Source organism: Quercus suber, unplaced genomic scaffold (assembly GCF_002906115.3).
Source record: "Quercus suber isolate HL8 unplaced genomic scaffold, Cork oak 2.0 scaffold_307, whole genome shotgun sequence".
Classification (NCBI taxonomy): Eukaryota; Viridiplantae; Streptophyta; class Magnoliopsida; order Fagales; family Fagaceae; genus Quercus; species Quercus suber.
Genome location: NW_027069763.1, coordinates 126,899 through 151,505, shown reverse-complemented (window position 1 = coordinate 151,505; position 24,607 = coordinate 126,899). Strand labels below are relative to the sequence as shown.

At 34.4% G+C, this 24,607-nt stretch overlaps 4 protein-coding genes across 5 annotated transcripts; 1 reads left to right on the top strand and 3 right to left on the bottom strand.

Moving 5' to 3' along the window:
* Nucleotides 1-224: 224 nt before the first annotated feature.
* LOC111995137 (beta-fructofuranosidase, insoluble isoenzyme CWINV1) lies at nt 225-6,288 on the top strand. Its single transcript, XM_065782592.1, is given in 8 exon segments — nt 225-390; nt 393-407; nt 568-576; nt 978-1,840; nt 2,567-2,725; nt 5,270-5,508; nt 5,594-5,684; nt 6,034-6,288. Coding segments are annotated over 8 exon segments (1,722 nt in total). The 3' UTR covers nt 6,214-6,288.
* A 1,052-nt stretch (nt 6,289-7,340) lies between these two features.
* LOC111995111 (nucleosome assembly protein 1;4) lies at nt 7,341-13,060 on the bottom strand. The gene is made up of 6 exons (XM_065782602.1): nt 12,839-13,060; nt 12,498-12,541; nt 12,018-12,113; nt 7,808-7,900; nt 7,515-7,602; nt 7,341-7,423 (listed from the first exon to the last, which is right to left on the bottom strand). Exons 1-6 carry the CDS (start codon nt 12,903-12,905, stop codon nt 7,341-7,343), a joined length of 471 nt encoding a protein of 156 aa, XP_065638674.1. The 5' UTR covers nt 12,906-13,060.
* A 1,910-nt stretch (nt 13,061-14,970) lies between these two features.
* LOC111995115 (glyoxylate/succinic semialdehyde reductase 2, chloroplastic) lies at nt 14,971-20,138 on the bottom strand. Of its 2 annotated transcripts, none has more exons than XM_024027020.2 (12): nt 19,829-20,138; nt 18,953-19,034; nt 18,608-18,673; nt 17,897-17,972; nt 17,764-17,819; nt 17,351-17,435; nt 17,166-17,226; nt 16,799-16,851; nt 16,642-16,712; nt 16,468-16,540; nt 15,412-15,516; nt 14,971-15,339 (listed from the first exon to the last, which is right to left on the bottom strand). In XM_024027020.2, the coding sequence occupies exons 1-12, from the start codon at nt 20,016-20,018 to the stop codon at nt 15,172-15,174; spliced, it is 1,086 nt and encodes a 361-aa protein (XP_023882788.1). In that variant the 5' UTR covers nt 20,019-20,138; the 3' UTR covers nt 14,971-15,171. The 2 variants fall into 2 exon arrangements, with proteins under 2 accessions (XP_023882788.1, XP_023882789.1); XM_024027021.2 differs by having other exon boundaries at nt 18,953-19,031.
* Nucleotides 20,139-22,435: 2,297 nt separating this feature from the next.
* On the bottom strand, nt 22,436-24,024 carry LOC111995113 (heterogeneous nuclear ribonucleoprotein 1). The gene is made up of 4 exons (XM_065782591.1): nt 23,823-24,024; nt 23,606-23,708; nt 23,335-23,504; nt 22,436-23,228 (listed from the first exon to the last, which is right to left on the bottom strand). The coding sequence occupies exons 1-4, from the start codon at nt 23,931-23,933 to the stop codon at nt 22,776-22,778; spliced, it is 837 nt and encodes a 278-aa protein (XP_065638663.1). The 5' UTR covers nt 23,934-24,024; the 3' UTR covers nt 22,436-22,775.
* Nucleotides 24,025-24,607: the final 583 nt, after the last annotated feature.

The window sequence follows — 24,607 nt, the reverse complement described above, 5'->3', positions numbered from 1 at the left end:
CTCTCTCTCTCTCTCTCTCGTTTTTCATTAATACTCAACAAAGCTGTTTAATTTTTTACTTTAGTTAATGGATTTTATGGATCTTTCAAATTTTATGGCTTGTAAACATTTAACATGATCTGAGTTTTAACTTTATCCTCCTCTCCACATCACAGCCTCATCTCCAAAGCTCTCTCTATAAATACTCATAGTATTGTCTTCCCTCTCATTCCCACAAAACCAACATGGCCATCTCTTCTGCTTGGATATTCTTCTTCTTATGTTTTCTCTTTCTCAGCCATGGTGTTCTTGAGCTTGAAGCTTCACACCATGTTGACCCAAACCTTCAAGTTTCTTCAACTACTCCTCCTGAATATCAACCGTATAGAACTTCTTATCACTTCCAACCCCCAAAAATTGGATCAATGGTATCAATTTCTTTCACCAACTTTCTTTCTCTTTTTCTTATCTTCCTCTCATTTTTTATACTTTCATATTGCTTATTATAATTTTTTTTCATTCTTTGTTTTTTCCCTTTTAATGTGTTCTGATGGTGAAATGGACAAATGGGTGTTTTTGGATATGCAGATCCTAATGGTTAGTTCTTCTCTCTGACTTGGTTTCCTCCTACTTTTAATCCCATTTCAAAAAACAAAACAAAACAAAAAAAAAAAAAACAAAACAAAACAAAACAAAAACAAAAAAAAACAAAAAAAAAAAAAAAATTCGTCACTCTAGTTTAGAAACCAATAAATATGGCCTCTTCATAAATACTGAAGAACCAATCTAAAATAAACATAAATATAACCATGCAAAATAAAATAAAATACAACAATACTAGAAGTGTTTGCATGAATAGTTTTGTAGAATGGTTATTCTGGAAAATGCTTTGAGGGTGCCTCCTTTGTTTTATTATATACTTAAAAAAAATAAAAAAATAAAAAATAAAAGGGATATATTTCATTTCATATGATTAATGTCTATGACTCTATATACAGGACCAACGGTTTATAAGGGAATTTACCACTTCATGTACCAATACAACCCCGAAGGTACAGCTTGGGGCAACATTGTCTGGGCTCACTCAACATCAACGGATTTAGTGAACTGGACCCCACATGATCCAATCATCTACCCATCTCAGCCGTCTGATATCAAGGGTTGCTGGTCGGGTTCCACCACAATCATGCCCAGCGGCACACCAGTGATTCTCTACACAGGAATCAACCCCAAGCAGGAACAAGTCCAAAATTTGGCCATGCCCAAAAACCTTTCTGACCCATACCTTACAGAATGGGTTAAGTCACCAAAGAATCCAGTAATGGCACCTTCTCCAGAGAACCATATCAATGCAAGCTCATTCAGGGACCCAACCACTGCTTGGTTAGGCCCTGATGGGACTTGGAGAGTGGTGATTGGAAGCAAAACGGACCGTAGGGGATTAGCAATTTTATATAGAAGCAAAGATTTCATTACTTGGATTTTATCCCAGCACCCACTTCATTCAGTTGAAGGCAATGGAATGTGGGAGTGTCCTGATTTTTTCCCAGTTTCGATTGATTCCAATCGTGGTGTTGACACATCAACTCTTGGTCCTAAAGTTAAACATGTGCTCAAGGTGAGCTTGGATGATACTAAATATGAATACTACACCATTGGAACTTATGACTTTGATAAGGATATCTATATTCCGAATATTGGATCCGTGGAAAGTGATTTGGGCTTGAGGTATGATTATGGGAAATTTTATGCTTCAAAAACTTTCTTTGATAGTTTAAAAAATAGAAGAATCTTGTGGGGATGGCTAAACGAGTCTTCGGTTCCCGACGATGATAGAAAGAAGGGATGGGCTGGAGTTCAGGTAATTACTTGTGCACTATTGCTTTAATAAATTTATAGTAAAAGTCTAAGCCTACCAACTTTTACAAGATTATTTGTTCCTTAAAAATAAAAATAAAAAACTTTTACAAGATTACATTAGGTATGGTTGTCTAGAATAGATTTGTGCCCATCTTAAAACCAACCTAATCACTTCGGATCTCCAAAATCTAGACCAGTCGCCGACCCATAAAAATGGTTGGTTTGAGCATCTTAGATCTCGATTGGTGGTCAGTCAGAGTCAACGAAGAAGGATATAGCCGAAATGCACTAGAATTGGCCAAAATTCTCCAAATTTGGCCAACATATGGTCGGATTTGATAAGATCTCAAAGAGAACTTACTGGACCTTGAAGAGATCTCGATCAGATCTAGTCGTGATCTCAAAGAGATCTCAACAGATCTCGACATATCTAGCAACAAATTACCAGAAACTTCTCTTATCTTTGAAAATTAACATGATTCTGATGTATAAGCTGGTTGGGTCGGTTGGAATAAGATTTTGAAGAGAAGCTTTGTCAACCAGCCCACCAATCTCAGTTGCTAGAGGTTGAGATCTGCCACCGACTATCACCAATGTCAGGTCGTCCGGTTTTCGAGTACGAATCGGACAATTGCATTGGGTGGACAACCCTAATGTTATGGTTAATGGCATTATGGCACAATAGAATTTTTTTTGATTTAAGGTCTTTTGGGGGCACATTTTGCAGGCAATTCCAAGGACTCTTTGGCTGGATAAATCCAGAAAACAATTAGGGCAATGGCCCATAACAGAAATTGAAATGCTACGGGGACAACAAGTCAACCTACCTCAGCAAGTGCTTAAAGGAGGATTAGTACTTGAGGTTTCTGGTGTCACAGCAGCACAGGTATTTTATTTTTTGGGTTAATTTATATTTTCTCTATGGGGTTAATTTGATTTCATTCCATTAAATATATGGTTAGTTCAATTTATCTCTTAAATATGGAGCTGGTTCAATTTTAGTCCCTTAAATGTACATTTTCTCTGATTATATTCCTAAAAAATGAGTGTCTCTACATCCCGTTAATCAAATAAATAGAAAAATAGATGAAGGCACCAAATTAATTTCTTTTTAAAAAAAGATTTCAAAGAACAAATCTCAATTTTTAAATTAAAGGTACCAAAGTCAAAGTTAGTACCCGTTTGTTTCGGCTTTTAGAAGCCAAAATGCACTTTTTGAGAGCAAAAATGAAAGTTAGGCGTTTGGTGTTTGGTAATGTTTCAAAATGTGCTTTCTCCAAAAAGCTGCGTTTTGAAATGCAAATAATTGAGCCAAAATGTGCTTGGCCACCCAAATAGTTATTCATTACGTTTCTATAAAAAAATAAACAGTTTTCATTAGAACCTCATAAATTAATTGATACTTTTAATATTTTTAATAATGTTTATTACACTTTGCTTATTACGCACAACATACATATATTTTAGTTCAAAAAATAAATTGGGTAAATATTATATGCAACAATATGTGTGAACAAATTAACAATTACCCTCCCTCTCTCAAATATTGAATCCATTTTGACACGTCTATATATGTGATTTCTGTCCCTCTTCCATGCAACTGAAAAAAAAAAAAAAAAAAAAGAGGAAGGTCTTAGAGATTTTGACCACCAAACATGGATGAAGCCTATTTGATAAAGCCATCTATAAAGGAGTCAGTTGCCCCAGACCCCACAATTGTTAACCTGCATGANGATTAAAGGAGGATTAGTACTTGAGGTTTCTGGTGTCACAGCAGCACAGGTATTTTATTTTTTGGGTTAATTTATATTTTCTCTATGGGGTTAGTTTGATTTCGTTCCATTAAATATATGGTTAGTTCAATTTATCTCTTAAATATGGAGCTGGTTCAATTTTAGTCCCTTAAATGTACATTTTCTCTGATTATATTCCTAAAAAATGAGTGTCTCAACATCCCGTTAATCAAATAAATAGAAAAATAGATGAAGGCACCAAATTAATTTCTTTTTAAAAAAAGATTTCAAAGAACAAATCTCAATTTTTAAATTTAAGGTACCAAAGTCAAAGTTAGTACCCGTTTGTTTCGGCTTTTAGAAGCCAAAATGCACTTTTTGAGAGCAAAAATGAAAGTTAGGCGTTTGGTGTTTGGTAATGTTTCAAAATGTGCTTTCTCCAAAAAGCTGCGTTTTGAAATGCAAATAATTGAGCCAAAATGTGCAGACGGTTTTGAGAAGCTTTTACAAACGCAAAAGCGCTTTTGATCAATATTACCATTGGCAATGAAAGAAATAACCCAAATTACCCTCATCTCACTAACCACAAAATACATTGAAAACTAAAGACAAACATAGAAAATAATAGCTACAATATGCTAGAACCTCCACTGCCAATCTCACTCGCAACAACCCGATCTGAATCTTCTGACATGGCTGAGTTTGAGTAACGAGGAGGAGCTCTAATGCATCAATCTGACTTCAATTCCCATTTGGTTTTGGGGTTACGAAGAGAAAGAAGTATTGAAGATTTTTGGTGAAATTAAGAGAAAATTACCTTTGAAGATCAAGGTGAAGAAACGTGCGTGTGAGGTTGTGTGGCTGAATGTGTGGAGGAAAGTAGAGAAAGAGAAAAAGAAAGAAGACAAATGGTAGTCTGGTGAAGATGAAAAGCATAAAGAAAAGTCAAAAGTGAAGATAAGGAGAAGGTAAAAAATACATGTGTGGAGGAGAAAAAAAGAGGAAAAAAAATATATAAATAAACGTGTGGATGAAAGAAAAAGAGATAAAGAGAAAATAAAATAAAGAAATAAGAAATTAAAACTAAGAAATAGAACTATAATATTTTCACAATAAATCTTAAGTGATGGGTTGTTATTAGCTAATACTAGTGAAAAAATCAGTAACAACTTACCACATATGATTTGTTGTAAAAATATTTTTACAACAAATTTTAGTTAACAATATTTTTACAACAAATTTTAGTTAACAATAAATTATTATTATATTATTATTAAGTAGTTTTTTTTTTTTTTTTGAGTAAGTTTTATTAAGTAGTTGATTTAAGTGTGAAATAAACTTTCTTATATATACATTGTTCTTTTTGGTAATTTACAACTCAAGCCGCCACTTTTATTAGTGCTAGCCAAACACTTAGCTTTTTAAAAAAATGCTTTTTTATAGCTTTTACTAACCACTCAATTTAAAATAAAATAAAATAAAATAAAAACTCAATTTTATACCGCCCTTTTTAAAACCCCTACTTTTTCAAAAACACCTAGTCTCAAAGCTGAATCAATCTCACCCTTATACTAGCTAATAGATTTCAGGTACAAAAAGTCAGTGCAAGTCACTTGTAACTTACCAAGCATATTGCTTATTAGTTATTACTTTTCCTATCTATTATTGTTTTTGTTTTCTGTTCTTATCTTCTACAGGCAGATGTTGTGATTTCATTCAAAGCAAGTGACTTGGAGAAAGCAGAAGTGCTAGACCCAAGTTGGACCAATCCACAAGTACTTTGTCAACAAAAAAGTGCATCAGTGAGAGGGAGTCTTGGACCATTCGGGCTGCTAGTTTTGGCTTCAAAGGGCTTGCAAGAATTCACTGCAGTGTTCTATAGAATATTCAAAGGTCAAAACAAAGATGTGGTGCTTATGTGCAGTGACCAAAGCAGGTGTCCCTCAAAGCTCTATCTTTTTTAAGCCATCATAATCTTTCCAAACTTCAAAGATTTGAACTCACAATTCTCTGGTTGACAGGTCCTCCTTAAATAATAGTACTGATAAAGCCAATTATGGAGCTTTTCTGGATGTGGACCCCGTTCATGAGGAACTGTCACTTAGAAGCTTGGTAAGTTGCTATGAAATTTATAAATTATGTTCAGTTTTCTTTATGTTTAAGTGAAAGTCAACCTATCTGAATGATCATTTCCCCCATACATCGCATTTCTGGGAAGCAGAACTGCACCTTTGATAAAGCCATCTATAAAGGAGTCAGTTGCCCCAGACCCCACAATTGTTAACCTGCATGAGCAATGGTCATGCAGTTTCAAACCTATAAGGCAATAACGGCATTCATACGTACTATACCAACTTTATGGTTTCCTAAGTCCTTATATGACTTACGCTGATTCTTCCTTTTACCCATTTCATCATTGTCTTTTTGACTCAATGCATTTGATGTCTATCCTTTAACACAGATTGATCATTCAATTGTGGAGAGCTTTGGTGGAGAAGGAAAGGCTGTTATCGCAGCTAGAGTTTACCCTACATTGGCAATTGATGGACAAGCACACTTGCAGGTCTTCAATAACGGAACTGAGAATGTTCAAATCACAAGTATGAGTGCTTGGAGCATGAAGAAAGCCCAAATCAGTTAAAAGTTGACACTGAAATTGGGAGTGTGATTTCTGTATCACCCACCATATTATTTGAAAGCAATAATTACTTAATCAAGTTTGGCTACATGCATCACTCTTAATATTTTATCACTTTTGTGGGGGTCAAAAACAATGAGACCAAAATAAAAGGTCCAATGCTCTTAATCGTCATAACTAATTTATACATAAAAGGTCCAATGCTCTTAATCATCATAACTAATTTATACAAAACTGGAGGGTAATCCATAATGGGAAGACTAAATAGATAAAATCTGAAATCGAAATGAACTCTTTTCGTATTAATTGATCTAAATAGACTTTTGCTGACGTATACAACAGTTTACAAAATTGCACTCTCAAAGCTGATAACTCCTATCTTTCCTCTTCTTCTTTGGTTTTTTTCTCCTCCCTCCTTCAATGGGAAGGTCCCCTTTATAGTCCCAGCTATTCTCCCTTTTGGTAGTGGAATACCATACCGGATTTCAGAAAATTAAATACTTGTCCCATCAGACATTTTTCTCTTTCCTTTTCATCATGAAAGAAGACTTTTGAAGTGAATATACTGTTCAGGCTAGTCATTCATCATTTAATGTGGCTGGCATTAGGTAGGAATAATTAATTAACGTAGATGTGACTATCACTTCGGGCTGTGTACCACCTTTTCAGGATCCTTGGCACTTATTCTGGATAATGCCTTCCTCCTCGGTCGTACTGTCGATTGACGATCCTTGGCTTATCTTAGCAGGAAGATCCGAGTTTAGCCTTTTGCCCTTATGTCCTCTAGACTCCCTCCATGGGATCTGGGTCTGGCCCAAATCCTCAAATCATTGCTCTGATCCAACTTCTTTGGTCCAAGACTTATATGAGGAACTATCTATTCTATTAATTAATAAATGATGTGGCAAGAATTTAATTGAATGTCTAAATATAGAATAAAAAAATTTTTTGAGGAAAAAATATAGAATAAAATTTAACTCACTTAAAATATATTAAATATTGATATGTAAAATTATGAGACCTTAATAAAATATGATAATTATGGTAAGCTATTAATAGATGTTTATTATGGGTTTTTTTGTATATGAAATTTTTTTTGTATATGAAAATTATGATTTTTTTTTTTTTTTTTAGTTATAAAAGATTGTCACCTCCCCGGCTAGTATTTCATTAGTCTTCATTGCTGTAAGCCAGAAGTCAGGCACTCCTTTTTCTGCATTCCCAGAGAAAATCATAAATCAAGTTCAAGGAATAATAGTTCTCAATCAAATGAAAACTTGAACTGTAATCCAGAAGTCAGGTACCTTCTGTGGCTTTGTCCTCTTCTTGGTCCACACCAGCTTCACTTGTAACTCCTTCTACTTCAACTACACCATTCACAATCTCGTGTCTCTGCAAGGACCCAATCAACAAATTAACTGAAAAGATACATACACCAACCCCGTAGATGAACAGCACTGGAGTTGCAACCAAATAAGTTGAACCAAGGCTAAACGTGATTTATAAATCTCTAATCTGGAAAACAAGCTAATGATAAAAATGTCATGATATCAATAAATATGATGCAGAACTTACTGCCTGTCAATATCATGAATACCTTTGTGTAAAGTGGTTCATAAAGCTTCTGGTACTTAGCTTCCAATGCCGCTCTCTCCTCAAAAAATTTTGCCTCCAGCTCATTATGCTGGCTCTGCAAATTTAAAATGTCTAAGGTTATCTTCAGCCCAATATTTAAAAAGCAAAAGAATCATATGCCACTACTAACAAACATCTCACAAAGACCCACTAAGTTCAAAGGCATGCAAATTTTCAGAAGCACTAAATCAAGTGCCTTGTAACAGGTGCTACACATGAGAATCCCATTAAACTGATACCTTTCTTGTCAAATTTACTATAGTACCCTCAATTTATTCTTCCCTTAAACCAGAACATAGGGGCCCCTTTTTTTTGGGTTCAATGATATTCAATCTTCCTACAAAAAGTATTTAAAAATAATAATAATAATAATAATAATCATAACCATTTCTCAAGCATTGGATGATGTTAGCCAACCCAGCATTGCACTCAAGTGATTAACAATCATGCAAGTGATATAATTGAGCATGTGCTTGACTTTCTAATGGTTGTCCAAGGTATCATCAAAGAGATTTTTTTTTTTTGGATATAGGAATTTTTTTTTGGGGGGAGGAGGGGGGGGGGGGGGGGGGGGGGGGGGGTCATCCAAGCTAGGTAGAGTGGTACATGGGTGTGGCTTGTGGAGAAGTATCTACATGGGTTGGGAGGACTTTAGCAGAAAATATTTGCTTTGAGGTAGGGGTGAGAGATAGAGTTAAGCTTTGGACAGATCATTGGTGTGGGGATTCTTCACTTCAATTGACTTTTCCGAGTGTGTATGGGATTGCATCCAATAAAGAGGCATCGGTGGCCTTTTCCCTTGAACGGTTGGGGATAGAGGATCGGAGAAGCTGGAATGTTCATTTTATTCGAAGACCTAATGATTGGGAAATGGGTGGGGTGGATGAATTTCTGCATACCTTGGACTCAAATCTACCTCCCTCTGAGAATAGAGATCGTATGCAATTGAAGTTGACAAAGAATGGGGATTTTGATATCCGTTCATTTTACAATAAGTTGAGAAGATTTTGATATCCGTTCATTTTACAATAAGTTGAGAAGCCCATTGCCCATTATTTTTCCTTGGAAAGGCGTTTGGAAAGTTAAAGTTCCTCAACGTGTTTCCTTCTTTGTGTGGACTGCTGTATGGAATAAGATTCTTATAGGTGACAATTTGAGGGGTAGAAGGATGGATTTTGTTGACTAGTGCATCATGTGCCGATTTAATGGGGAGACAGTGGATCATTTGTTACTTCACTGTGGTAAGGCTAATCGGTTGTGGAGTTTGGTGTTTAGATCTTTTGGGATCTCTNAAATTTTTTTTGTATATGAAAATTATGATTTTTTTTTTTTTTTTTTTGTATATGATTGTATTTATATGTACAACTATATATAATACTATTTCAATAAAATATGATTTAGTAAAATTTTAATAAAAATTTTAAAAATATAAAATAGAATTATTAATATATTAATAATAAAATGTAAATTATGAGACCTTTTTTTTTTTTTTTTTTTTTCTTTTTGAGAAAACCAACTCAGCATGTATAGAATTAAAGAGCTAATAAATCAATAAGAACAACTGGTTCTAAGTTTGGTAGAACATGCTCCATCTAGACTAGCAACAGAAAAGAAAGTCTCGCTCTCTGGGCTAAGGAATGTGCAACAGCATATATAATTGTATGCATATATGATACTAGCTATTAATATTATGCAACTTAAAGAAAATATGATGTGGTAAGATGTTAATCTTTATATATATATATATATATATATGTAAGAGCCCAAAACAGGCTAAGCCCACTTAGAATAGTGGAGTTAAGTTTAGAAGACCCTAAACAATTAATTTGTTAGAGTATAGGATTCCGAGGTCAATTTTAATGCACTTTTACGGTCCAGTTGCTAGGTTAGTGGAAAGAAAGCTAAATGAATCGTAAAAAGAGAAACTAGATTTGGGACTAACACTACCTCAAATCTAGCCGAAGAGCAAATGTTCATATAAAGTTCAAGTCTCAAATACAGGATTGTACTACACAGTTTATATGTTCTCTTGCAATTTTTTTCCCCCATTTGGAGGGGTTTCCCTTCCTTACATAGTCAATCAAATTGCATCCTAGCCTTCTACTTGTACAGCCAAGGGCCTTCCTTTGGATGCTTATCCCATCAGAGTTTTGCTGGAGATGTAGAGTTGCTGTGAGCTATGAGATTACTTTTTAGGGGTCAATCCTTCATTAATGCAGACAGCTAAGTTGGTACTGTGCATTGAATGCAGAGGTAGATAACTACTTTACCTGGATATTTCCCTTCTTCTTTACTTACACATCTCTATTGTCTTCCCCAGTATCTTGTTCTTTGGCGCAAGTGGCCTACTCAACGCTTCCTGAGGTAGGCTCTCCCATCGGGCTCCTCGAGGAGTCGGTTTTTCATCTTCCTCCTTGGATTCTCATCCGTGTGTTGGTTAGGATTTAGGGTCGAGTGGGCCCTTCCATCCCACGGGCACTATTCCATATTCGAATCTTACCCCTCTCACATGTTCTATATGCTCTTAACATGTATACCAATATTTATATCAATCAGTTGTTATTTATTATTTAATCCATAAACTCATCTTTTATGCATTATTTTAAACTACAAAAATTGAATTTAAATAATTAATTGATGACATGACTATTGATATTTAACCATCCTGAAATTTTGCAAGCATGGAGAATGTACGAAGATAATATAATTCAATGGTTGATTTGTTAAAATTCATATTCATTTAAAAAATATTGAGTTGTTATTTATTATTCAATCCATAAACTCATCTTTTATACATTATTTTAAACTACAAAAATTTGAATTTAAACAATTGATTGATAACATAACTATTGATATTTAATTATCTTGAAATTTTGCAAGTATGAAAATGCATAAAAATAATAAATTCAATGTTGATTTGTTAAAATTCGTATTTAATTAAAAAATATTGTGTAGTGTAACATTACTTAGATTACACCAAGTGTACATTGAACCCAACTCATATTAAATTAACATGGTTCCTTACACATTATACCAGGTTGAATTGGGTCAAGTCAGTTCAGGTTTAGGATTTGCTGTGTTTGGACCAAAAGCAGATTGAACTAAGTCCAATTGCAAAGCTTATTGGGTTAACCCACTAGTATGACGGGCAGATTAGCATGGAAAAATGATTGCTTTGTTTTGTAATGGGCCATAAGGCCCAACAATTTATAACCTGCCGAAAAACAAAGTTTTATTACTCTGTCTTTGGCAAGGACCTGTTAAAGGAGTGAAAAACAGTAAAATGGCAATCACTTGTGTGAATTCTAGATCCAACGCTGTTAACTCGAGTCTCCAGACACATTCAACTGCTTAGCTAACATGTAAGAGTAATGCTAGAATGTTACACCTTACAAATCTTATACAACTACATCACAAATTTACAAGCCTGGCGTAATTGCATGCCCTGTTGACAAATTTCCTACAAGATGGTCATTTTTAATTTACCATGCCATACCAGGTTTGTTGAAAGTCCATATGATTGCCAGAGTATCAAGTTAGTGTGATGTTAGTGATGCCTTATCAAAATCCAAATCATTGCAACCAGGTCATGTAAAGTGAATTTACTACTTAGCAAATGAATCAAATCAAATGAGTGTTGGGTAACTTTGCTATACTAGGTAATTGTTAATGTTGGAAACTAATTTTAAAGAAACCTAACAAATGAAAATTGTACAAATAGTCCATAATCATTGACAAACGACATCAATTGAGAGTATAGACTATATGGTGCATTTTACATATACTATTTTGAGTAATAAACACCAAGAGACCCAACAGAAGCCTCTTAAAGGAGAAATACAAAAAGAATAACAAGAAAATAACACTACTGATTAACAATCATGCAAGTGATATAATTCAGCATGTGCTTGACTTTCTAATGGTTGTCCAAGGTATCATCAAAGAGATTTTTTTTTTTTTTGGATATAGGAAATTTTTTTTTTTGGGGGAGGAGGGGGGGGTTGGTTTTGAACCCAAAACACCGAGCATCACAAGGGGCTGGCACCACTGGGCTATCACTCGAAACCCATCATCAAGGTGATATATATAGAGACTAATAAAAGAGGGATCCAAGAAAAGTAAACCAAAGCAAAACAACACTCATAACTGATTGCATTTAGAGGCAAGCTAACCTGAATCTCTCTCAGAACCTCAACGCGCTTCCTGACTTTGGGTGACAGAGTTTCCAGGATATCTGAGTGCCCAGCTGCCAAAGTCTGAAGCTTATCCTGCACAAACATCAGAACATATCCAACAACGCATCATCAGCAAAATAAGACCCGCAAATCAAAACATCCATTTGGCAATCAAATTAAATACCATTTTCATCTCCTACAACTACATTTAATCTTGAAAATGAACACATTATTTCCCAATCATTTTAGCTCACCTCTTTGAAAATGCACAAACCCTTTTTTTTTTATCTCAGCTAAAATCAATCCATTTCAAAAACATATCCCCAAACCGAGCTTTTACCAGCCACCAAAGCATATTTTTCACATTATTCTCATTACCCAATTCACAAAAAACATTATTGCCCTTAATGAACTAATTACTAACTAAACTCTACCAAACCCAAAACCATTTCTCACTAGCACAAAGAAAAAACTTGCCTTTAACGCATTAACAAGACCGGCACGTTCCTCTGCACTAAGAGCTACAACAACAACAACAAACACACTCAGTTTATAACTCATTCATTTCCAAAAGCATAAAAAATGCTAATAATATCAGAATTTCTAACATATAAATACAAATATGTGTGTGTTTGCTTGTATCACATGACTCTGAAACTAACATCAAAATTCAAAAATACAACACAGAAAACAAAAACAACTCAATGATACAGCAACAAGTACTCAAGCTAATACAACATAAAAATTTAAGGAAAAAAAAAACTAAAATCACGAAAGAATTCAAAATTCTTGCTTGAGAGAGAGGGGTTTGGAGATACCGGCGGCGGCGGCGGGGAGAGAGGAGCCGAGATCGGCCAAGTCGAAGTTGTCCTTGTTGTTACTCATTTCGTTTTCGCTTTGATTTCTCTGTTTGGGAGGCGAGAAAATATGATGAACCCTAGAGAAAGAAAGTGAGAGAAAAGGAGGGAAAATGAAATAGAGAGAGACAGGGAGACAGAGTTTGTTTCCCTTACGTTTTTAAAGGTTCGGCGATTTTTTGGATTTTTATTTTAGTATTTGATTTTGATGATGATGATCAGGTGGGGGGTGTGTGGTTCACGTGCTTTAGGAGAGCGTGAATTGCATGGGCCAATTAAGTGGTCATTTCGTGAAGGTGCAAGTTGGGGTTGGGTTGGGCACTTAAGCCTCACTTAACTGTGTCTGTGTTTATACAAATTTTTTTTTTGGAAAAAAACATTCATAAATTCGAGATTTTGCTATCATTTTATAATTAGCAAAAACATTTTGGTATATTTATAGTTTATTCCTGTTGTTTTGAAATTAAATAGTAAAAATTTTAAAATTTCTTTCATGCCAATATTAGGTTAAATAAATAAATTTTAAAATGAGATGAAAGCGGATGCATATAGTAAGTATATAAATCTTTATAATGAGTTTAATAGTATAATGCGTCTGCCTAAAAATTGTTTAATTTTAGTAACTTATTTGCATAATACTGATGTGAGACAAAAAGTTAAAAGTTCACAGTTTTTAATTGGTTGTCAAATGATCACTAAATACCAAGAACTTTATAATTTATTGATATTATTTAACCTTATTTATGAGAAAAATTAAGAATTTAATTCCTTGTCCTTATTTTCCTTGTCCTTTTATTGTAAGTTGTAACAAATGATATTTTATAAATACAAATCTTGGGTTTTATTCATATTTTACAACCACACATGAATATGTATAATTATTCCATTACAACATTTTATATTCTCCTAAATAAAAATTATCATTCCTATCATAATTAGGATTTAATGTACCAAATGTGTCCTTATAATATATGCATTCCCATATTGGTAATACCTCACATTCACTAGAGGAGTGGTTGTAATCTTCCAAGTTAACCAAAATATCAAATGCATATACTATTCTGAAATTGGCATTTGATTACTAGGGGAGTGGAGTGTGGCCTGGGTTTCCTCAAGGATGTGGTGGTGGTGGTCAAGGTATATACGCCAGCGGTGGTGGTCGAGGTGCCAATGGTGGTTGAGGTAGTGTCACTGCTCTTAGCCTACACTTGGATCAGACTTTTGCCTAAGGTAAAGGTGGGCTGTTAATTTGTTTTATTATGACAACTCCAGACAATTCTTTCCCATTTCTTACTTCAATTAACTTCTTCATGTTCTCATCTAGAGAATATAGATGTCAAGTCAAAAGGATCATAAATACAGTTGGTTGGGAAGTGAAGACATCAATTATATATAAAAATTACAAATTAAGAAAGAGTTACAATGCAAATTTAGAAGAAAAATAAACTTAATTCATTGAATCCAAACTATAAATTTTAGATAGAAACATAAAGTGTAGGCTTTTATTGATATTTATGTGCAGACAGTAGAGTATTACATAGAATTTAATTTATGTAAAATCTAATTTCTAATAGATTGTATTTTTCAAGAGTGCGATTTAATTGATGGGATTTGATATTAATATTTATTAGATTGAAGAGTTTGTTGTTCAAATATTTCTAACATAGTGATTTGATCCTATATAAGTGGATACATGGTCCCATAGCATATTAGCATGTTACCACTCGAAGCATTACCCTTGTTTCTTTTATAGAATCTCTTTAATTGTTCTACAGCCACTAGAAAGAGATTATTTAACTAGTCTCTAGAAAAGGACTCAATACAATCATGCATGACCAAGTATAAAAGAGGAAACGTGTATGTAACTTAAAGCTTTAAAAACAAAGAGAAAACGTGTGCAAACAAGCAGAGAATTCTTGGTACTTTCCTAGTGGTTGTGAAATTGGATTCATTTTCCCAATTAATTGACCAAAATTAGAAAGTGGGTTTGATTTTATGAGCTGGAATTGTATTCCATATGCATAATTATTAATTCGGTGAGGAACATATTTCGTGCAAGGAATTGAATTGCATTGTTATATAGAACCAGTGACTGAAAGTAAAGAAAACTTTAAAACTCAGTCTGATTTTTAGGATATAAAAGGAGGTGGGTTCTCTTGTAAAATGAGCCTGTTTAATAACCTGCTAGAAAACAAAATGGACAAAAACCTCAAACTGATGGTAATTAGAGAGCCCAACCCAATTACAATATCAGAGGCCATACTCATATTTATTCTCCTATAAGACGAATTCTTCTACTTTGGTGGGTTTTGCAATTTAGCTTTCAATGCTTCAATAACTGCTGAGAAGTCTTGGTCACTAAGGCCATGAGATTTTGCAACCTTATATAGTTCATTTGCAGCTGCTGCAATTGGAGTAGGCTGGGAAACAGATTCTGCTAGTCCTAGAGCAAGCCTCAGGTCCTGACACCATTAACGTCGCAATTAGATCAGGGAAGGTGTCAATGTGATACTGACAGTAGCAAAAGTACAAACCTTTTGTTGATGCTTTAAAGGAAATGCGGTTGGATACGTGGATTGGATCATTGATGGACCTTTGGTTGAGTACATTGGTGAACTAATGGCACCCTGTGAGACAACCTGCAATTCCATAGAGATGAAAAGATATTAAAGAAAATTCATGACCACTTTCTTTTGGAACAGAAACACTTTTTTTTAATTGGACAAGCAGGTTCATGTAAGAAAAGAAAAGAAAAGAATACATCACCAAGGAGTAATGTCTCCTGTAAAGGCTGATGGCAAATCAGTGTGCCAAAGAGAATTGGAATTTGGAAAATGGTTTTGGTTTTGATTTTCATTTATAGACTCTTATCCAATGCCGAGACTCATTGAGATATTAACTTCAATTAATCCCTGATTAAATAATGCAAAAAGTCCTAACTTGTTTGCCTACAAAACCCTGGCACTCTGCCCACACACACAAGGAAAAATTGCCCTGTAAATAGGAGAGACTCTTGGACTACTGATATGTATAGATTCCTGGTATGAAAAATAAAACATTGCACAACCAAATTTAATTCCTTTTCAACAAGACATCAGGCTATCCCTCATTGAAATCATGTAGATTTATCCTTTTTTGGACCATATAGCAAGACATAAAGGGAAACTCAATTACATTTATTTGCTTATGTACTTTTCTGACAAAAGGCATCAAAATGATTGGACTTCTTAAAAATTTCCACCATGCATATCAGTTTAATGTTTTGATTAGGAGAATTTACTTCAGTGCCCAAAATGATGGGTGGAGACACTGAAATGGGTAAAACAAATGACTGAAACACAATAGAAAAGTCATGTATGTGAGATCGTATCATGATCCAACATGTTATCCTTCAAACCACACTCAAATAGCAAGAACTACCTGGCAGCCTGTGTTCAACTATTCTGCAACCTAAATCTACATATGCTTAAATTATTACAATTACAATGAAAGAAAAAAAAGCCAAAATCCAATCAATTTTTATGTGGAGTTTTATTGAAGGGGGCATATAGTGAATAATTCAGCAAGGTATGAGATGGTTTGAATTGTACCTCTACTAGTACACTTGGATCCAGTCCTACTTTCTCACTGAGAAGCAATCCTTCAGAAAACGATGCCATCATACTACACATTGTTCGAACATGTAAAAAGAAACATTTCACAATCATAAACAAAACAAGCACATGATTAAAGGAATTATAAGTGGAATTAAAATTCTGCAGAACCTTCCCATGATCATGTTCACAACTAGTTTCATTGCTGCTCCATTCCCAACATCCCCAAGGTAAAACCTTGACTGGAAAATGCATAAATTCTCAGACAGAATAAAAAATGGTAATATGAATATAAGGCTAACAGCATATATCAAAAAAGGGATAATACCTTCCCCATGATGTCTAAAAGTGGAGCAACCAATTCATACAGAGATTTGTCACCTGAAAACAAAAGCATCTAATGGTTTATTTCTGCTAGGCCTCCTACAATATGTCACATGACATAGATTTTGAAAGTGTACGAAAGGTTATATTCTAAACAATGGATAAAACAACGATGGTATAGAAATTTGAAGCAGACATATTATATGATCACATAAAAAAAAAATTCAATTTGCAGATACATCAATAATAAAATAAAAGTTCCATAATTTTGGAATTTGGTAATTAGGTATGATATATGTATTAGATAGGGTAACAGCCTTAAGTCTGGTATCCAACAGTGAATTCAATAAAATAAATAAATACTGACCTACCTGCTGTAAGAAATATCAGTTGGCCATCTTCTGCAGGCTTTTTGGATCCTGAAACTGGAGCCTGTAGAAAATGTACCAAAGCTCAATAAAATTCATTAAACACTATCGCCATGTCCTTGAAGAGCATGCAGCAAGGACACAGTGTTTATACATCATATTTGAAATGAAACCAGAAAAAAACTCACCTCCAAAAATGATGCCCCAGTAGCATTAATACGTCCACTAATCAATTTAGAAGTGGCACCATCAACTGTTGAAACATCCACATACCTGTCAATGCCAATCAATGGTATCATACATGCTGCTGCTCAGCTTGGGAAGAACAAGCATACAGTTAGAGAAAACCAAAGGTCAATGGTGTAGAAACTTGTGTGTATAACATAGATTCTTAAATGTAAACTAAATAACATGGATGCCAATAGCAAGTCAAACACAAGAGCATTTGAGAGCATTCTAGTTTACCTATGCCTTCTAGAACAGTTTTAAAAGCAATGACTGACATATCATGGTTTGAAAACATATTACCATGAGGGAACACAAAGTGGTGGTAGTAGTAGTAGTAGTAGTAGGGAACACAAAGAGGTAGTAGAGGTAGTACCCTTTGCCTGAGCTCATTCCACTTGCAGCCCCGTGCTCCCCACAAGCAACCTCCAACTGAAAAACAGAAGCAGTAAGTTGCTATACTAGGATAGCTGTGCAAACAAGGTAAAATCTAAATGAAACATACGCACTGCACTTTCGGGATTAGCTAGCATGGCAAATGTCACATCACAAGAAGCAGCTACTTCCTGAGGGGAGGATTTATATCTGCATAGAAGAACAACTACCATGATAACAAATATTTCCCATATTGGAGCCTCTCAATATGGGTTTAATGAAGCTGCAGATGAAAGCACCAGCAAAAATTCAATGAGAAACTAGTTCCCAGTAGATAGAGTGACAAGCCAGACAAGCATTTCATGAATCAAATTTACTACTATAGAATACATATGATGCACCCTCAAAAGCTCCTTTTCATAAATAGTGTTCAAATATCGAGCATGCCAAGATTTACACGTGTACAGACTATAAGATGGATGAACTTTCTACCCGTTGTAGATTTGTCTGTTTGTTTGACTTTAGCATATAAAGGTAATTATTAAAGTACACAAAGCCGCCAGGTTCATGGATAAACAACAATGTTCCAGCCCCATTAGGTGAAAGCCAATATTCCCATTAGCGAATACAGACTTTGGAGGACTGAGCCATTGGACCTGCCAACAATTCACGTAATGGGTATAACCCAGTCCTTAGGCAGACCAATAGTGTGTCGTGGTGAAAGCTGAAAGCCTTAAGAATATAATCCAAATTATGTCAACATTTGGATCATCAATGCTGAGGGTATTGCAAAATAATGTGGAAGTGCAAGGAAAAATTAATTTGGAAGCCTAACACCTACTTACTTTGCACCTAAGCTGATAAGGGGATCACATTTGATCTTGGTCCTATTCCAAACAGTCACATCACACCTGTAACAAGCCAATAAGTGGATTAAAATCCAGAAAATAAATATTGAGATCAACATATCTCATAATAATGGATAACCATTTCACCCTATGAATATTATAGTCACAAAAATTTTCCTAGAAAATTATTATGATAAAATTCAATTCAACAAGGTTTTGTCCCTAATTTTTTAACATAATAAATATTTCAATGAATTCAATCATAAGAAATAAAATAAAATAAAATAAAAATGGTCTCATGTGCTGCTTCTCTCTACTAATTAGTAAAATTTTTAATCATACCCTGCTTTTATAAGGTTTTGTGCCATTGGAGAACCCATTATTCCCAGACCTAGAAAGCCAATCCGGGCTGACATTCCATCTGCTGCAAATTGATGATCATAATTGGATAAGTGAGATAGCACCAGATGTAGTGGCCATTCCAAACCGTGAACAAGGAAGATGACATCTAATTAAACTAAAAGGGGTCTAGATCAAAGCACTATGCTACAAAGAAAGCATGAATGACAAAGAACATAGCATTCGATAAGCTTCTTTTTTCAAATAAAATGAACAAAAAAGGGAAAGATTTTCCATATATTTCATCAACAATAGCAATGTAACTGCCACCTCACCAACTCGTAATTACCATTGCCTCACCACTATGCCTACAACTATCTACAAGATCATCACACTACATCCACTATTGCTGAGCATAATGCATTACAACTGGACTCAATTGTAATCGTTCATTTCTTCAGAGTATTTTGTGCATAGATAATTCAACCGTCTCCTTAATTTAGTAACTTGCAAAGATTTTTCTAGACTTCATTAAAGACGAAACAGAACCAAATTAGACACTGAAATTCTTTTCTCGCTTCCTCTCCAACCACCTTATTCATGTCATTCATTTTTAACCACTAAAGTAAAAACAGCTTCTCCATATCACAATCATAGCAACATTTAGGCATTTTGGCTGTCACAACTCAAAACAACAACAATAACCAGCTATGTCTCCTCATCAAATTAATCAGTATTGGCCACATGTATTCTCTTTCACCATTCTATTTTATCCGAAATCCAAACATATTGTTCTATTAGCTCTAGGGAGAGACATAAATTTAAGCGAAAAAATGAGAATACCCATCAAAGAAGCATAAAGATAGATAAGGAAAGTACCTTTAGATGAAGCATTGGATGTCTCAGAAGAGAAAGCTTTGACAGATAGAGTAAATTGTGGTTTTGTGGGGAAAGGGCAAATGGGTCTTGCTCTTAACTGGTTTGGAATCTGAGGGCAAAAGCTTGAGCACATGGCCATGGCTGTTGAAGATAATTGGTGACTGTAATTGCTCTTGACTAAGCAGCTCATGACCACCACTTTTACTTTTGGTCTGTGTGTTCCAACTTCCAACGGTTGACGGTTGTGACAAAGCAGGCAAAAAGTTGAGTTTACAATTGTTTTGGATTTGGATAAAGGAAAGGATAGAAGGGTATGGAGAAAGTTTAGGAGTTTCTTAAAAAAATAAAAATAAAGAGGTTTAGAAAGGTACAACAAAATTTCACATTTTTTCTACCCAAAAAAAAAAATCGAATTTTTTTTTTTTACAGTATAATTTTACTTTATTTTTACATCTTGAAAAAAATGTTATAAATTTTTTTGTTGCGCCGGTAAAAGAACTCAATGTATTAGAATAAAATGAAATGTTTAGAGGCATATCAAAATGTCACAACACCCTTATTTTTAATTGTAGTGAGTTTTGATATAATAATTTTTTTTAATTTTTTTTTTTTTGGCTTGCCAAACCGACACTTATTATGAAAGTATTATGACAATTTATTGTGTCCATAGAGCAACTTAAAGAATAATTAGGCATTTTGGATTTTAATTAATCATCTAATTTTATGAGATATAAAATTATCTAAAAATTATTATTTTATGGTAGAATTATCACATGCATTTTTTTTTTTTTTTTATATCCTTGTCTTTAAGCTCAAGCTAATGAAATTTTAACTTGTAATTAATTAAAACAATTTTCTCCCCCATTTTTCATCCCTCTTGTTTTCACTCCAACCAAACAGACTCTTTAATCTTTGTTCTACTATTTGTTTAGATAAACTATGCATATCATCCAATATCATAGAATTGAAACCATCAACATAATTTTTAAAAAATAAAAATAAAAATAAATCACCATCTCCTAGTGTGGGTTTAGAGTTTAGCCTACATCTTTTTTGAAATTAAAACAAAGATTAGATAGAGCATATCATAGCCTATAAACCTCGCCAAAGTTTTGACTCTAATCTTACTTCTAATCTTTGTTTAGATGGAACATATGGCATATCACCTCTAAATTCTAATATTATAGAATTGAAATCATCCACTCGATTTCCAAAAAGAAATCACTACCCTCATTTTTGTCTTAATCTATCATGACATGCATCTTTAATCATTGTTTAGATGGAGCATATTATCCTCGCAAATGCAAGGCATAATGTGCTCCTCCATTTATTCTTAATACTGAATTAAACAAAAATTCCACTCCATGGTTATCCTTGCAATTAATTAAGTCTTTCCCTTTTGCAAGTTATTATTTGGTTATTCGAATCGAGTCAAACTATGGTTTATAAATTGGCGAGGTGGGGGTTTGTAAATTGGTGGTATGAATCTCTTGTTTTGAGAAAAGGCCTAAATTGGGCTCTACTCTCTTGTGACAAGTTAAACCTGAACTTTTAATTTTATCATTTTAAATTCCATAATTAAAAATAATTAATTCAAATATTATTTTCATATATGCTAAAGGCTTAAAAAATGCTAAAAAAAGGTAAAAACCACAAGCATAGATTAGAATTTGTTCCATTTTGAGATTGATAGATAGCAAGGAGGAGCTTGGATTTGAAATACAAAATATGTCATTACCATTTTATCACTAGACTTTTCCTTAACATATCAATTATTAAGCTAGTATTGAATGGACTAAACTTAGGTCCAGTGCTCTAGTGCATTGAACTCAACATGTAGTCACTTTTAAACACATGTACGTATTATGTTAGGTCCAATGCACTAAAAGCCTAGAACATTGGATCCAAGCCAAACCATTCTTGAACTATACATTAGAAATCTATTGATCATTCATTTAAATTAAATTTGCTATTTTTGGCTTCCTCAATCCTTTAATTTGCTATTTTTGGCTTTCTCAATCCCTTTTTATTGATTATGTGTATTACAAAATTACAAGGGTGCTAACAGGATATGTGAACTCACAAGGGTAGGTTGAATAATAGCGGAGAGGATCCAACTAAAGACTACATGATGAAAAATCATAAATTTTGGAACCACCAAACCAAACGCTTGGAGTTCGTGGTTATTATGACTTACCATCCAACAAAAACAACTGTGGTTTAAGGTTCTGGAACTTCACTAATTGATTCCTACAACTTACAAGGCTACAGTCTACAATACGCCATGGACGTACCCATTTGGTATGCCATAGTTATCAATAACTTATTTGCTAAATGTGAAATAAAAATGATAAAATAGAGGTGAGACAAAAAAACGACGAGCAATTTTTATTTTTATTTTTTCCTTTTTACCAAATGGCACAAGACTGCACCGTACCAATATGAAACAGTTCTATATACACCACAAGTTACAACATTCGATAAGAATTGAGTTGAACATATGAGAGTGAGACTTACAGGTTATTGCTTACAAATCTTCTTGTAACCTGCACACTCATTTTATATACAGAGCACGTGGGAAAATAGCTATATCAAGATTTCTCATGCTACCGAGGTTAAAGTTTCTACGATTAATCTTCTGATTGAAACAGTTTATGAAGACCAAAGTATAGCAAATTTCAACACTACCATTCGAATTCTTTTCACAATTACAATACATTTAATTGACCCCTTCGGGAAGCTATCAAGAAATGTTCAAAGAAGTAGACATACTTCCACTTTCGAAAAATAAATCCATTTTTGTCTTCCAAGAAGAAACTGGTTAGTCTCCAATAACTTCCGAGGAGAGAGACCAAGAAATCTCCAATCATTATCAGATGTTGATCCAGACTATGAAGTAAGGAGATTTTCACTCACTTTCTGTAAGAATGGCATCTTCCATTTTATCTCACTTTCTGTAAGGATGGTATCTTCCAGACACAGAACTACCAGTCCTTTCATATCCCTTGCCATTGTCATAACCACCACTGCCATCAACTCCTCCATATCCTCGACTACCACTATATCCAGCAGCACCAGCATAACCACCAGGAATGCCATAACCAGCAGCAGCATATCCAGCATTTCCATACATGGGCCCACCATACCCAAATCCATATCCATATCCACTATAGCCACCATAGAAACTTGCAGAACTTCCACCATAGCCTCCTCCATAACTGCCATATGCATCATAGACACCATACCCACCATACCCCCGGTCCATTTTTCCACTACCCCGACCTCTGGAATTATACCCTCCATATCCAGCTGCACCACCGCCAAAACCACCATATGACTTAGCAGCATTGCCCCTGTAATCACCACCAGCTCTTTTGGGTTCTGCCTTTTTTATTTCCACCTACATTCGGATTTACAGCGAACATCATATTAAGATTTCATAAAAAAAAAAAATCTACAGAACACTATTTCCAATTAGAAGTCTTTTAAGATGGTTTTTGACAAACCTGTTTGCCTCCAAGTTCATGCATTTTTCCCTCCAAAAAAATTTCTTCAACACTGTCTTCACTCTCAAAAGTGACAAAACCAAAGCCTCTAGGCCGCCCAGTTTTATGATCCACCATAATTTGGTGATCAACAATACTACCATAAGAAGAGAAGTATTCCTTCAACTCCTCTGCAATGTTTAAACATATATAGTCAAAAGAAACTCTCTTTTAATTAATGCATTGAATTTTCTTATAGTAAAATCAAAATTTTTTTGTTGGACTACAATACCATTGGTCAAAGATGGTGGAATTCCACCAACAAAAATCTTCTTTGTTTTTGATACCCCCTTATAGTCTGTATCCTCCCTAGGGACTGTCCTCTTCACTTCAACCTGATTGGGAAACAATTCCACTACCCATAAGGGGAGAATACTATAGGGAAAATGTGTAGTAAACCAAAAAACCTGAAAATACCATACAGTTGAGAAATGGGATAATAATGTTACCATTCTACCATCTATAACATGCTCATCCTCCAAAACCTTATCAGCAACTGTTGGGTCAGAAAATGTTATAAATCCAAACCCCCGTGGTCTTCCCGAATGTTTATCCAACATAATTACAGAATCTGTTATTTCTCCATACTGACCAAAGTAACTAGCAAAGGTATCTGAAAATAAGATAACCACAAAAGGTCAATAGGACAAAAAGGTGAGTTCCAGCTACTTGAGAATAAAAGGGATGAGAATATGCAATATGGAATGGAACCAAATATACAAAAGCAACATCTCTTCCCACAAAAAGAACCAACACAGAAATACATAGTTATTAATAATTGCACTATTAAATAAGTCAGTACAGTTGACATGGCATACATTAGTTTGTTGATCATATCTGTTTTAAAATTTTATTAAGGGTCCGTTTGGTTCGCATAAAATAATTTCCGGAAAATAGCCAAAGGAAAATATTTTCAGGTGTTTGGTTGTATTATAAAAATTGTTGTAGAAAATATTTTCATGTGTTTGGTTCTATTCTGAAAATACTATTTTCCTACAATTTTTTCACATTTTCTCAGCTATTTTCTCAGCATCCAAACAAATTTTATTACAAAAAATTTCAACATCACAGCAAATTCAACAACAAATTCCGGCAGCAAATTCCGGCAATCAAAATCCACAACCACCAAAACATCACCACCACACCACCACAACAACGACAACAATCAAACTTTAAAAAAACAAAACTGAGAGATTAAGGAAGAGAGAGCGATGGGTTTGGGTCTGGATCTAGG

Coding starts and splice junctions, on each gene's coding strand:
- LOC111995111 (XM_065782602.1), bottom strand. CDS start 12,905: ATGAGTAACAACAAGGACAACTTCGACTTGGCCGATCTCGGCTCCTCT. Junction 12,114..12,497: donor GTCTTGTTAATGCGTTAAAG/GCAAGTTTTTTC, acceptor ATGTTTGTGCAG/GATAAGCTTCAGACTTTGGC. Junction 7,901..12,017: donor AGGTTCTGAGAGAGATTCAG/GTTAGCTTGCCT, acceptor TTAAATTTGCAG/AGCCAGCATAATGAGCTGGA.
- LOC111995115 (XM_024027020.2), bottom strand. CDS start 20,018: ATGAGCTGCTTAGTCAAGAGCAATTACAGTCACCAATTATCTTCAACA. Junction 17,227..17,350: donor CTGGGGCATCATTTTTGGAG/GTGAGTTTTTTT, acceptor CATTTTCTACAG/GCTCCAGTTTCAGGATCCAA. Junction 16,541..16,641: donor GTGAACATGATCATGGGAAG/GTTCTGCAGAAT, acceptor AACAATGTGTAG/TATGATGGCATCGTTTTCTG.
- LOC111995113 (XM_065782591.1), bottom strand. CDS start 23,933: ATGTTGGATAAACATTCGGGAAGACCACGGGGGTTTGGATTTATAACA. Junction 23,709..23,822: donor ATGTTATAGATGGTAGAATG/GTAACATTATTA, acceptor TTTCCCAATCAG/GTTGAAGTGAAGAGGACAGT. Junction 23,505..23,605: donor TCCACCATCTTTGACCAATG/GTATTGTAGTCC, acceptor TAAACATTGCAG/AGGAGTTGAAGGAATACTTC.